This window comes from Sus scrofa, chromosome 13 (genome assembly GCF_054392235.1).
Source record: "Sus scrofa isolate SSC_HxYL_T2T_F1_AM1 chromosome 13, Sscrofa_HxYL_maternal_Yorkshire_Landrace_v2.0, whole genome shotgun sequence".
NCBI lineage: Eukaryota > Metazoa > Chordata > Mammalia > Artiodactyla > Suidae > Sus > Sus scrofa.
The window spans coordinates 44,535,996-44,550,892 of record NC_139395.1 but is presented as its reverse complement, the minus strand read 5'-3'; the positions used below and the strand labels follow the sequence as shown (position 1 = coordinate 44,550,892).

General features: G+C 48.9%; 1 protein-coding gene across 2 annotated transcripts in view; it reads left to right on the top strand.

Annotated features, from left to right (window-relative positions):
* The window catches only part of CCDC12 (coiled-coil domain containing 12), a 59,129-nt gene extending 53,824 nt beyond the window's left edge, over positions 1-5,305 (top strand). Inside the window, exon 8 of one of the 2 annotated variants that reach the window (XM_084988379.1) lies at positions 68-5,305. In XM_084988379.1, the coding sequence (XP_084844505.1) occupies positions 68-147 (80 nt within the window). In that variant the 3' untranslated portion in view covers positions 148-5,305. The remainder of the gene's footprint in view (positions 1-67) is intronic. The other variant, XM_084988380.1, reaches the window with a different exon arrangement.
* Positions 5,306-14,897: the final 9,592 nt, after the last annotated feature.

The following is a 14,897-nucleotide window of genomic DNA, read 5'->3' as shown; positions in this document are numbered from 1 at the left end:
CCTGCCCTGTGGGTGGTGGCCCAAGCACATGGCCCCTCTCCACTCTTCCTGTCTGCCACCCATCCAGGTGAGAGGCTGAAAGGCCAGGAGGACAGCCTGGCCTCTGCAGTGGCCACCACCGAACAAGAAGCCTGTGACTCCGACTGAGGCATGCCCCATCCCCCCACGCTCCTGTCAGGCCTTTCCTAAAGGAGGATGGTCTTTGGCAGGGGTAGGGGCCGGGCTTGCCATCACCTCCAGTTTGGCTTCAGAACAGTGACTCGCTGCCTATTAGTCTGAACGTACCTGTCCCCATTGGGTGAGGTCAGCTCCTTGTCTCCTGAGTGGTCCCCCAGCTCTTGAGTTGGGGCAAAGCCAACAACAACTCAGTGGGCTTATTGTCTCTATAGGTAGTTATGTATTTTGAACTTTTTTTGTATCTGGAAATAGAAACAAGCAGACCCCTGTGTGTGGCAGTAACCTACTGAATATTTGGGGATACTCTAGGTTTGGGCCCCAAGACAGGGCAGCTGCAGAGGTATAAGCCCTGTGTTGGGCTGAGCATGTTGAGGCTGGAGGGGAGGGGAAGGCCCAGGCCTGAGCTTCAGTCCTTGGTCATCAGTGATCATTTCAAAACCCTTATGTAAGAGGGATAGGATCTGAAAGAGTTCTAAGACCTCCCCAGACCTAGGCCTTTACGGTAGTCTGGGACAGCTTGAAGAGGCTCCCACCCCTGGTCCTCTGTGGACCCCATCACAGTGTGAGAGGGAGAAAAGGAAGAGACTGTGTCCATGAAAGAGATGAACTGTGCTTGGCAAGCCTCAACTCTTGCCTGCTACAGATTCAAAGCCCCTGGGACTATTCTTTCTTATTCCACACAGCCCCACCAGCCCCTCTTGCCACTTCACCAGTCAGAGCTAGGCTTTGGCTTCCCTGGGATAAGGCCCCTGTATGGGGGAGGGAGGCCCATTCTGCTAGGGACTGGGGTCTTGTAGGCTGAGTTTCAGGGGTGGTTTTGGACTTTAGAACCATTAGCCTCCTGACTTTAGAACCATTAGTCCTCCTCTGTGGAGCTGACTCTCCAGAGTGACTGGCTTGTCACAATTCTGATTCCAGGCACTTGTGGCCAATTAGAATTTCATCTCTTCCAGAAGGGTTTCCTTCAGGGTTTCCATTTGAGCCTCCTGTCCATGCCCGGAGTCATCCCAGGGTGTTCCTCCTTCTGTGCTAGATTCTAGAAACACAGTGGCCCCAGCTCTGGTGGATGGTGCTGAGGATTCGGGCAATAGAGGTGGAGTTAGAGTGCGTGCAGAGAAGTCATCACACTCATACAATAAAGTAAATGCTTTAACTTAAAGTTATGTAACTCCTCTAAGAAGGTAATTCTTAGAAAAAGAGCAGAAACTTGGAGCTGTAAGTAAGGGCTGAAGTGGTAGGTGGCTGGCTGCTGAGGGAGAACCAGGCCAGGACTGATTCCTACAAGGGACAGCTATCCAACATGCCCCACAGGTGTCAGGACTAGAACCAGGCTCCCTCTGCATAGCCAGGGTGTAGAGCTGGGCTTCCTTTCCTAGGAATAAAGGACAAAAAGATTCTCCCACCTCCTGGAATTGCAGAATGCTTACCTGTGGCAGTATAGGACTCAGACATCTGTAACTGGCAGCTAGGCTCCTGCTCAGCATCAGAGTAAGGACACCCCACATTATGAGAGCCCAGACAGCTAATGAAAGGATTACTTCTTCATTTTCAACCTTGTGTGCTCTACAGAAAAACAAAAAGTGTCACAGATGAGGGACACTCAAACAAAAATTATAAAATGTTTGAGAAAATCCAATGCCTTAAAGAAATTCTCCCAACAAGTGGGAGAATTTCTATTCAAAGAAAGTGAAATGCTAACATCCTAACAGGCTTTAAAATGAACATTTGTTTTATCACCAGAGAGATCAAAGAGGGAGTGACCCCCATAACTCAAGAATAGGGATTTGGTATAAGAAACAACTGATTAGGAATCTTCGAAATTGGGAGTTCTCTGGTAGCTCAGTGGGTTAAGGGTCTAGCATTGTCACTGCTGTGGCTTGGGTCACTCCTATGGCATGGGTTTGATCCCTAGCCTAGGAATTTCCATATGTCTCAGGTATGGCCAAAAACAGAAGAAATCTTGGAAATAAAGAATGTTTATTAAAATAGGAAACTCACTAGAAGAGCTAACTGATAACTTACAGAGAAGGGATTAATAAATTGGAAGTAAAGCTGAAGATCCAAAGGGTGGCAAAGAGAGAGAAAGGAGGACAGGTAGAGGGTGAATTTGAGAAGTTTTACTTATGGATAACTGTTCTTCAACTGATCTGAGTTCAGGAAAAGAAAACCGGAGAAAGAAGTTTTTGAAGAAGGAGTACTTGATGCCACTTCTGTTTCTGGCATCTCTATAGAATAATTGCCTTAACTGATTCTCCTTTACAAACAGCTAAAAATACTAGAAAAGTCAATACTGGTAAGTGCTTTTAAAATGCATCAGTGATCTGGCAAGAAAGAAAGGAATACTCAGGCAAAAGGTAAGAGAAGCAGCAGAATGCTGAAGCCTGACCTTTGCACCGGAAGTACTTGACAAACCAGAAGATATTGAACATTGGTTTTGGGTGCCTTCAGTGTTTGGGGCCCCAAAGGGAACATCCTCTGCGAACTAATAATCAGTCTGTTCTCCTGGCATCCCGGAGAGAACTGGAATCCTGCCAGTTACTGGAGTGGAATAAGGTCTCCCTTGAGAACTGAGCCAGCCCTCCCTCATATGCATTTGCACACAAGAAACCTCAGGCCAAAATTTAGAGTGGTCTCAGAATTTGGTCATCTCAGGCATTTGACAGAAGGATATGCAGATTCTACCTGAATGAATCCTAATTCATCTCAGTCCTCAAAGAATCCCCAGCAATAAAGTTCCGAGAAAGATGAACAACAGCTTATAGAAAAGTTCCCCAGATATACTAGGCAGCAGAGCACCACCCAGAATAGAGGACATGGGAAAGAACATGGTGGTATCAGACTTGCAAAGACTTCAGACATTAGAATTATCAGTCTGATAATTTAAATGTTTAAAAGTGATTTAAGAACAAAGGAAACGCTTGACAATGAATAGATTTTCAGAGGAACCAAAATGAGGTTCTGGAAGAAAAAAATACTTCCAGATTCGTAGTGATTTGAAACCTTGTATCTCTGAATTAGAGCTAAAGAGACAATTTGTGAATAGGAAGCAAGATCTGAAGAGGTTATCCAGAATGCAGCCAGCCAGATAAAAAGGTCAATGGTATAAAACAAGAGGCAAAGATATGAAAGATAGGATGAGGTGATCTAACAGTGTTTGGAGTTCCACGGCGGGGGTGGGGGAGGCACAAATTGGGCAGAGATAATTTTTTTTTTTCAGTGACTGAAGTTTTAAAAATCACCAGTCCATGGATTCAAGGTCAACAAATCTCAAACAGAGCAACCAAAAGAAATTTGCGCTCAAGTGTTCTGTCTCTTATTATGGGTGGTAATTAATTAAGTATATTCACTTATGAATATTCCTTGGGCTCTGTACATATAATTTGGGCACTTTTTTGTATGTTTCCTATAGTTCAGAAAGCAGGTTTGCCTCAATTTTTTTTCACACTTTGTATTCATTATAAATTGCTGCATATAAATTATCCCCAAACTGGAGTTCCTGTCATGGCTCAGTGGTTAATGAATCTGACTAGGAACCATGAGGTTGTGGGTTCGATCCCTGGCCTCCCTCGGTGAGTTAAGGATCTGGCATTGCCCTGAGCTGTGGTGTAGGTCACAGACGCAGCTCAGATGCAGTTCAGATCCTGCATTGCTGTGGCTCTGGCGTAGGCCAGCAGCTACAGCTCCAATTAGACCCCTAGCTGGGAACCTCCACATGCCACAGGTGTGGCCCTAAAAACACAAATAAATAAATAAATAATCCCAAAACTTTGTGGCTTAAAACAAGAAATCATTATCTGACAGTTTCTGTGGATCAGGAATTTAGGAGTGGCTTAGCTGAGTAGTTCTAGTTTGGGCGTCTCTTTGAGTTTGCAGTCAGCATTCTCCTCCAGGGCAGCAGGCTTGAGAAGGCTCGACTGTGGCTGGAGGATCTGCTTCCAGGACTGCTTCCACCCCAGGGCTCATAGGAATGCTTATAGAAGCATTACAAAACAGTCTTCTTGCTTGGACTTCTTCATAAGACAAAGTGTTCACATGTGCGGGCAGCTGGCTTGCCCCAGAATAAGTGATCCAAGAGAGAAAGCAAGAGGAAGCTTTAGGGCTTTTGATGATCTGGTCTTAGAAGTGATATTCTTTCTCAGGCTATTGTTAGAAGCAAGTCACTCTGTCCAGCCCACACTCAAAGAGAGAAGACTTAAGTTCTACCTCAAGGTAGAGTCCGTCTAAGAATTTGTGGGTGTGTTTTAAAACCACTACATACCTGGACACATTGTAATAAATTGGCGAACCAGAAGACCAAGAAAAGATCTCAAGGAGTTCCTGCTGTGGTGCAGAGGGTTAAGAATCTGACTGTAGCATGGGTTCCATTCCAGGCCCCACACAGTGGGGTAAAGGATCCAGCTTGCCACAAGTGTGGCAAAAAAAGACAGAGAGTTCCCATCGTGTCTCAGTGGAAATGAATCTTACTAGTATCTGTGAGGATGCAGGTTCAATCCCTGGCCTCACTCAGTGGGTTAAGGATCTGGTGTTGCCGTGAGCTGAGGTGTAGGTCACAGATGAGGCTCGGATCTGGTGTTGCTGTGGCTGTGGCATAGGCTGGCAGCTGTAGCTCCGATTCAATGCCTAGCCTGGGAACATTCATATGCTTTGGGTGCGGCCCTAAAAAGACCAAAAAAAAAAAAAAAAAGAAAAGAAAAAGAAAAAGAAAACAAGAGGGAGGGAGAATGAGAGCTAAAGAAAAAGAGAGGAAGAAAATATCTTACAATTAGAGAAGATTTTATTATCTTCCGAGGAGCAAGCCTGCAGCAGATGTCTCAACCACAGCCAGGGTTAACTGGAATGGTACCTTCTCATATCTGTTTTTCACTAATAAAAAGTAACTGTCAACTTGAAATTCTATACCCAGGGAAAATATCTTACAAGTACAAGTTATTTTTAGACAAAACCAGAGATTTTGTCACCAGCAGACTCACAATTTAAAAAAAAAAATCTATTTTGGGGTAATGAAAATATTCTAAAATGGGTTGTGGTAATGGTTGCACAATGCTAAAAGCCACTGAATTATACCTTTAAATGGGTGAATTGTATAAGGTATATATTACATCTCAATAAATTTTTTTTTAAGTAATAATAAGCATCCTCGTAAAATTCTAACAAATGTCTTCAGACTGAAGGGTCACAATCCAGGTGACCCAGGTGGAAAATCTGAGCTATAAAAAGGAATGAAGAGAAAGAAAGTGTAAATTTAAATAGGCATTGACTTAATAAAACAAATACGTGTTGTGAAGTAAAAGTAAAACAAGGACTACTTAGACTACGTAACAGCAATTTTGTGTGAGTCTGGGGATGAGAGGTGATTTGAATTACAGCCCTATATGAAGCTCACTCAGAAGGAGAGAAAAGACTGTGGTATACAGGCAGGTTGACATTTCTAGAATAACCCTAAAGAAAGAGAAAGAGGGTACTCCTTCCAAAGAAATTGAGAAAAAAATGGAGTGAGAAAAATAAATTATCCGAAAGAAAACAAAGAAAAAGAGAAAAGGTGGGACACATGATCTAATCCAAATCCAAATATATCATTAATTACTATTAATGTACTAGACCACTTTTTAAAAAAACAAAACAGTCTGATGCCATTAAAAAAACAAAACAAACCTAAACTCAGTCTTTCAAACAGCAAGATTGAAGGTGAAGGGATTCATAAAGCTCTGTCAAGCTCAGAATCAACAGAAGGAAATTGAGGTAGCTGAGGTGATGCCAGACAAGGGGCACTTTCAGACAGAACGGTTACTAGCTACACTGCTGTGCTGTGGAGCAGCAGGCTTCCCACCTGCTGGATGGTGAGACCACTTTGGAAGGTTGAATTCATGCACCGCGTGTGACCAGCAGCTCCACTATTGCTGTCCTCGAGCAGTTTTGCATAGGAATACCACGAGAGAGGGACAGGAACCCTCATAGAAGCATTGTTCATAATAGCACACATACACAGTAAAACACAGATGTGGTAATGAGTTATGGTTCTGACAGTGGGGTGCTCTTTAGCAATGGAATGAGCTGTCACCACCTGTAAGATTGCAGCTACATCTCGACAGAAGCAAGCCACAGAAGAAATGAAGTATGAGCCATTTGTGTGATCTAAACCAGGCAGAGCAAAGCAGTACCTCTGAGGCTGTACCCGTGGATGGTAACGTCGCCGCAGAAGAGCAAGGTGATCGTCCTCAACACCCGGCTTGCAGTTAGCTGTGGGAAGGGGCCCTTTGAGATGTTGATATGTTCCTTTTTTCTTGGCTTGAGTCTTGGGCATTCATTTTACTCTCTGTCCATTTTATACACTTTTTCTTGGGTGTATGTGCTGTATTTCACACACATAATTTCTGAAAAAAATTTCTGGAATTCACATCCTAATCTCAATGAGTATGGAAATTAGTCAAAGCGGAATTTTTTAAATGGCCACATCTGCAGTTTCACTACAATGGTCTAGATTAGAACATGGAGGGTGAAGAGAAAAATCCTACAGGCTACACGGGGAGAGGGGGAAAAAAAAGGAAAGTGCTGAGGAAACATAAATGTCAGTCTGCTCACTTATAAATAATAAGGACAAGATAGACATTTTCAGGCTTACGAGACTATTTACTATGCACCAATTTGCTAAAAGTGCTAAAGGATGCTTTAGTACAAGGAACAAGGTGAGCGCAGGGAGAGGGATAATGGGAATCAGGACTGCATTTGGCAGCTGCTCACCTACAAAATCTTAAACAAGGAGGAGTTCATTGTTCTTGTGTTATGTCTAAGTTAGTACAGTGGCTTCTCAAAACCACCAGGGACATGAGTCCCTTCTGGGTCTTCAGCTGCCATCCAAAGCTCCCTGAGCAGGCTTTGTCCTCCCCAGGCTCGAACTGAAGAAACTATGGCTTCAAGCCCAATCCCTCGTGCTTGCCTTCACATCTGATCAGCCATCGCTGTGTCAGATCTGACCCTAACTGCAGACAGGTGGGGAGTTAGGGGTATTTTAGGCTGGGCGCATTGCCACCATGATTGAAATTGAGATTCCATGAGAAAGAAAGAAAAGGGTAGAAAGTACTGGGAAGGCAGCCAGCACTGCCTGCCCCAGGATGCAGGAAGAAGTAGTGAGCAAAGAAACTGGTAAACATTGCAAAAATCAGTTAAGTGAGTAACAAAGACGGACAAAGTAACAGGAGATACATATTAGGAATACTAAGAATTAAATAAGGCTATCACTATATCAAAAGGACAGTAAAGGGATACTGTAAATAACAACCCACATAGGAGTTCCCGTCGTGGTCCAGTCGGAAACAAATCCGACTAGGAACCATGAGGTTGTGGGTTCGATCCCTGGCCTTGTTCAGTGGGTTAAGGATCGGCGTTGCCATGAGCTGTGGTGTAGGTCGCAGACGTGGCTCGGATCTGGCATTGCTAAGGCTCTAGCGTAGGCCAGCAGCAACAGCTCCGATTAGACCCCTAGCCTGGGAACCCTCATATGCCGTGAATAAGACAAAATAAATAAAAAATAAATGGTATTGGTGGAAAGATAAGCACATAGATCAATGGAAAGATACAGAGAACTCAGAAGTAGCCCCACATAGATATGGCCAAGTAATTTTTGGCAAAGGTGCAAGATGGGCTCAATGGAGAAAGGATAGTCTTCAGCAAATGGTGCTAGAGTGACTGGGTATCCATCCATAGGTCAAAAAAAGGAACCCCAACCTTCTAAAAAATTAAAGAGGATCATAAGAGAAAACCTTCAGGACCTAGAGAGTCAAGAAGAGAGTTCTTAGATACGAGAAAGCACAATTCAAAAAGAAAAAAATGGGTAAATTTGACTTAACCAAAATCAAAAGATTTTGCTCTAATAAAGACCCTGTTAAGAGAATTTAGAGTAAAGCTAATGACAGAAAATATTTGCAAACGGTATGTCTGATAAAGGACTCATATCTAGAATATGTAAAGAACTCTTGGATGGAGGAGCAGGTGGGGGGCTCTCAGACTCCAAGAGTCCCTTTGTCATACATAGGGCTGAGGAAATGGGCCAGTGAGTGGCAGTGCCCTGATGTGCCCACTGCTGTCTGGCTCACCAGGCACTCCTCCAGGACAGCCCTGACTGAACCCCCAATGCTCCACACCCCTCCTACTTGGAATCCTCAAGGACATTTGGCCTCTGGGTCATCTCAGGAGAGGTGTCAGGCCTGAAATGTTCTGCAACAACACGGACGCCCCTTCTCCAGAGGACAGGAGCATGGGGCCTGCTGGCCCAGAGACTCAGGCTTGTTGCCTCTAGGTAAGAGGGGAGGCAGCATAAGGGCTGGGAGAAGTCATATCTGAGATTGCGGGGAGGAGACCCCAGAAGCCAGTCAGACATCCGGGCTGGTGCTCGGCCTGTACCACAGTGAGAAATGGCAGACTCGGGTCAGAGAGTCACAGCCCCTAAAGTTAAAAGGATGAATTCTGTCCATCCCAGTAGGCCAAGTCCCCCATTGGAGTCCCTTGCTGCTGCGCCCCACCTTTGGGGCTCCAGTGTGAGATGCCCACTCACCTTCAGGGGCCTGCCACAGAACCGCCCATCCCTACAGGAGCTGCAGGTTCAGGCATTCATCCATTTCCTGGGTATATACTTGTGCTGGGCACTGCTTCAGAGGCTAAGGATGCAGCTGTGAGTCTGATGTTGCCCTGCTCTCCAGGTGCTGACCTTCCAAGTGGCCTCGGGATCTCAGCTGTGAGCCGCGTCCTTTCCCTCAGACCAGTCTAAAAGACTTCACTTTCCGCAGGCTATCCAGTTGGGCATCACAGTGGGGTGGAGTGAGTGGTGGGGATCTAGGGCCCCAGGGGCCTGGCGGTTATTCAGACAAGAGACCTCTAGGGGATGAGCATCTCCTGAAGCCATTATTTCCCCCACTGGCCCCACATGGCCACTAGGGGGCATCAGAAGACACTAACCAAGGGCCCCTGAAGGTAGTGTGGGTCAGCATAGCCTGCTTTCCCTGCTGCTGTAATGGATCCTCTGTAACCAACATCCCCGAACTGGAGGAGGCACCTTTGTCCTTTCTCATGGGCCCTGTGTCATTTAAGGAGCTGATATCAGAGGTGATCCTGAGAGTGGGACTCAGTGAGCCTGAAACCCAGAATAATGAGGGCTGTGTCCTAGGGAGCAACAGTATCCCCACCGCATGCCGGCCTTCCCGAGGGTCCAGGCATCAGGCACTTTAGGGTGTGTGGGCTCTAGGTGGTGTCTTGAGTGCCCTCCCAGCCCTGGGGTCAGCACCAGCCCTGACAGGTTACAAGCAGTCTCATCTCTCCTGTGGTAGGGTCTGTATACATATGGGGCATGTGTGGACAGAATCCTGAGGGGCGTGGATCCAGTGTAGCCTGGCTGAGAAAGGGGTCCCACCTGGAGGGTCAGGTCCCCTTACCCCCTGGGCCAGACCTGATATGGCATTTCCCGGGCCTGTCCTGAGCATCTTGGTCAGAGTCAAGCTTCCAAGGTGCCTAGATCCAGGGGCTGTCCAGGTGGTGTAGGGGGCTGGCCCACTGGAATGGCCTGGACAGGCAGCGGTGGGCATCCATAGAGTAGAGTGGGTGTGCATGCTGGGTCTAGGGCCGCTCCCTTCCCTGCTTCATGCCTGGCCTCAGGGCCTCTGGCAGCCGTGGGCTGAGCAGGGGTGTCCAGCCCATTTCCCGGCCAGCCTGCCCTTTCTCTATGTATTTACTGGTTTTCTTTAAATGTTCCCATTACTCAGGCCTCCGGTCGGCACTGAGACAGAAATAAATCCCACAAAGCAGCCCAGCCAGAAGCTGGGAATCCAATTTCCCTCTCAAAGGCCGGAAAAAGCCCCTATGAGGAGCATCCCCCAACCGCGGTGGCCCACATACTCCACATGGCCATGAATATGCACACCCCCATGCACACACCCACCATGCGTGCATTCACACACCTAACCCCCCCCCCCACAGGTGCCCTCACACACATGCAGGTACTTACGTGTCCCCCACACCCTCAGATTTGCCTAACGTGCACACACACACATTCACACAAGCACTCATCCCACTCACACAGATTGGCCTCTTCTGTACACATGCATTCACATCTACACACACCCCACTGCAGACTGGATTTACACACAAATACTCACCCCACCCTGTGTATATACACACAAACTCACCCCACATACTCACGCACACACTCCGTGACCACCAGGCTTACACTCACTCATGACCACACCCCCTGGGATCACAAAGTCAATCATCCTCAAGGTGCTGGTGGGCGAGACACGTGGGGAGGCTGTGGCGGGTGGGAGGGCAAGGCAGTCCCTGTGTAGCTTTGGAGGAGAGTGGCCTCATGGGAATGTAGGCCTGAGGCTGCCAGGGCTTCTGAATTTTTAAAAGAAACTGAAAAGCTGAATTTTTATGTGAAATATCCTGATTTTTAAATGTTGGCTCAAGATGTTGAAAATATTATGAGGGCCAAACCAAACATATCTCCGGGCCAAATTCCACCCACAGGCGGCGTTCTCAGACCACGGGTCCACACAGACACACACACACAAATAGACACACACATATATGCAGACATACATACCAAAAAATACAAATAGACACACTGATACACACAAAATAGTCTCATACACAAATAGACACACCAAAAGACACACATGCAAATGGACACACACACATATATATAAAAACATGGGCATACCTACAAACACACAGACGTAGGATACATACAAGTAGAACTACAAACTGATACCACGCAAATAAACACAACAGACACATATAGTTAGGCACATATACAAACATATAAACAAACATACACAAATATGCACGTAGACACAAATATACACACATATAATAACAGACACAACACATCTCTACCTTACTGATGGTGATGAGCTTATTGGGGCTGGTGGCCTGACAGTGTGGCCTCTAGGCAGGGCCAGAGTGTGGTTCACACCAAGGCTGTCCCCTGACCCCTACAAGCTGCAGCAGGAAAAGAGGCTGCCTAGAGAGCAGAGCGTGGGGAGTGGAGAGGAGCAGGTGGAGGGCCTCATGCACCAGCCTCTGGGAGTCTGGCGCCACAGGTACTGAAGCACTGAGAAGGGAGCTTTCAGTGGCAACAAGCCCAGCATCCCATGGCCAGAACTCCATCCTCCCAGCCTGGCCTTGTGTCCAGAGCCCCTAGCCGTGTCCCCACCCTGAGACAGCAGTCTGAGAACTGGGACTGAAAACCACTGGGTCTTTGAGTTAAGAAGGCTTTGGAGAAATTGAAACTCTCCTCTCTGCTCCTTTAAAACAGATGTTGCAGGTCAGGGAGGAGCATAATTAATGCAGGGCTCCACCGCCCTCCTTTCACACATAGATGGAGGGCTGAGGCCAGAAGGGATAGTTTTAGGCCTGGAATCTGATTTTCCTGTTTCCCAGACCCTGGCCCCTTTTGACCCCCCAGCCATTGGAGGGAGAGGAGCTGCACAGAATCTATACCCACTGTCTTGGCCCCCACTGCCTGCATGACTGGGATGCTAAAGAAGGAGGGAACTTGTCACTTGGGGATGGCCTGGCCTTGGGTGTTGTGGGCCACAAGTCTGCCCAAGGAAGAGGTAAAGTCTCTGTCCAGGCAGCCAAAACCCAGCCTGGGGGCCCACCAGGAAGCAGGGTGAGGTACTGAGACAACACAGGCCAAGAGACCTGGACAGAAGCCCAACCTCAGAAGTGAAGCTGAGGCTCAGGGAGGGAAGGCGGCTTGCCCTGGATCACACAGCAAACACAGGGAGCCAGCCCGGGGCCCAGACCTCAGGCTGACTTCAGAGCCCCCTTCTCTGCCTGGGAGGAGGCTCCTCTGCCCCAACCAAGGCTTGTTTCAGTTGGCCATGGTAGCCTCAGGCTGGGATGAGTCTGGAATTGGCTGAGGAGGCAACAGAGGTATAGTTGGGAACAATCCAGCCTATGTGCCCCAAGACCCACTCCCCCAGCACCCTCTGACTGGGTCCCCACAAGCAGACCTCAGTTCTAAAAATGAAAGCACAGCTAGGACCTTATCAGAACCTCTGAGGGAGAGGCCATATCTGTTCACACACAATAGGGCTGTATGCCCTCAGACCCCACAGGACAGGTTCATCTCCCCTCACCTGCACTCAGAGCAGGACTGTGTCCCCTGGGACCCCACAGGCAAGGTCCTTAGTCCCCAGCTCGTCTTCAAGCAGGGCTTTGTCCCCTTAGAACCCCACAGAACGTCCGTATCCCCTCAGTGCATTCAGAACCAGTTGTGACTCCTCAGACCCTCATGGAAGGTCCGAGTTCCCTCATGTCCTCTCAGAGCAGGGCTGTGTCCCCTCAGACCCTCACGGAAGGGCAATATTCCCTCACATGCCCTCATAGCAGGGCTGTGATCCCCTCAGACCCCCAGGGAAGGCCTGTGTCCCCTTGTGTGCCTTTAGAGTGGGGCTCTGTCCCCTCAGACACCCACAGAAGGTCTGTGTCCCCTCATGTGCCTTCAGAACAGAGTTATGTCCCCTGTGACCCATAAGGATGGGACTCATCCTCATCTCTCCCAGTGCAAGTCCACATCCCCTCACACACTGAGCAGGCCTATCCCTCAGACCCCTGGTCAAGGTCATATCCCTTTCATTTTCTAGGCAATTAAGTCCCATTTTCCCTGTTTGTGTTTTCTGTCTTACCACTGCCCCTGGTTGAGAGCTGAAGGGAACGGACTACGAAAGCCTGCTCTCTCTGGACAGATGTGTAACCCCTTCGGTCTTCTCCACAGGTTTGCACATGGAGGGTCAGCACAGGCCTCTCTTTGATGCCTCTGGACCCTCTAGATGCCGCTCTGAGCTGGGAGCTGTGGACTGAGCCAGCCTCCCCTTGGAGTTTGGCCTATGCTCCAGGAGCCCCCAGAAAGGTACATTCCTTCCAAGGGTCCTCAGAGGTCCCTTTCCCAGTTGGGCTGAGGGAGATAGGCCAGAGAAGGCAGGGTCTATTCACATGCCCACAACAGGTGGGAGCTGGAGCCCGCCTTACTGGCCTGACTTGGAGTCCAGAGCAGCTCATGAGGTGCCCAGACTGGCCAGAGGCTGAGGAGTCAGGGTCTTTTGGTGCCCTTCTCCCTGCCTGCCTGCCGCCCGGCTCGGTTGGTGTTTACGTGTTCCTTGTGGCTTGGCTGGGCTGTGAGGCCTTGAAGGGAGAAATGACCACCTGGCTCCAGCCCCTGCTCAAGGCAAACAGCATCCTGACTGCCTGCCAGGCCCTCTGAGGGCTCCCACTTCCTCTGCCAACACCTGGATGGCCTAGGTGGGGCTCAGGGCCTCTCTGAGTTGGGAGGCCATCCCTGGCCCAGGAGCTCCAGTTCTAAGGAAGGAGACCTGGTCCTGGACTAGGGGCTTAGATTGATGCAAGAAGTCCAGTTCTGCCCTGGCTATCCCGTCGAGGGGAAAAATGGTGCCCAGTCTAAAGGGGGAGGCCTGGCCTTGTCCTTGGTGCAAAAATCCTGAAGAAGGAGGACCAGCCCTCAGGGAAGAAGTATCCAAGTAGATGTGAAGGGCCCTGGCCCTGCCTGGGGCCACTGAACCTGAGGGGGGTACCCAGCATGTCCTGAGTGCATTTAGTCCAAAGGGAAAGCACAGCCCTGTCTGGAGGTTTATCTAAAGGGAAGGTGGTAACAAGTCTGAAGGGTGAGCACAGTCCTGTCATGGGGTGGAAGAGGTCCCAGTCAGTGGGAAGAAGCTAAACCCTGTTTTAGAGGAAATCCAGTTTGAGAGGAGAGGTTCCACTCTGTCCCAGAGGTCACCCAGTCTGAAGGGAAGACACAGCTCTGTCCTAGAGGTACCCAGTATGAGTGTTTCAGGATGAGTAGGTCTCGTGGATTCTACTTCAGAAGCCTCCTAAGGAGGAGTCTTGGCTGGAAGATGGGACCCTGGGGCCCTGCCAGCTGGGGACCTCAATTACTCTTTCTGTGGGATGGGTGGGAAGAGTTGCTCCAAAGGCCCAGTGGTCTGGAGGTCCTGTGGCTGGGCTCTGGAGAGGGACATCAGACTCCCCTGGGGGTTGGGGGATGACTAGGGGAACTTAGGTCTCCTTCCCCCAGCCAGTGCCTCATCCAGGATCCTGCCTGACAAAAGCACATCCCACCCCCATCCCCATCCCCCAGCCTAGCCACCAGCCCGCACAAGGCTACTGCTCCCTTGACCCCTGTGTAACCTCCTCTGGTCTCTACATAGGAGTATGTTGCTCAGACCTTGTTGCACTCCCTCTAGAACATCTGATGACTCGCAGCATTCACGGGAACCCTTGATGCCCAGCCTGGCTTAGCAGCCTCCAGGTCCTGCTCTGTGCCTCTCACACCATTCCAAGTAGGTCATGTCACGTGGAGCACCACGAGTGCACCAGGCCTTTGGACAGGTGTGTGCCCTGCCCACCATCTAGAATGGCAGGTGCGCTGGACCTGAGGCTGCTCTGAATATGCTCATAGCACCCACCACCTAAGTGAGTTTGTGGTCCTAGCCTCATGACCACTCTCCTGGCCCTTAGTGGAGGTGGGGGACTGGGGGTGTTGGAGATGGGGAGCACTTCCAAGATCCTGAGTTCATGGAGAAGAACAAGCATTTAAGCTGGACGTAGAAGGAAGTGCCGGGCAGGGGCACTGGCTTATGCAAAGGCCCAGTGATGGGGCCATCTTCAGGTTTGAGCAAGTAGTTTGCTCTGGCCAGAATACGGGGTGG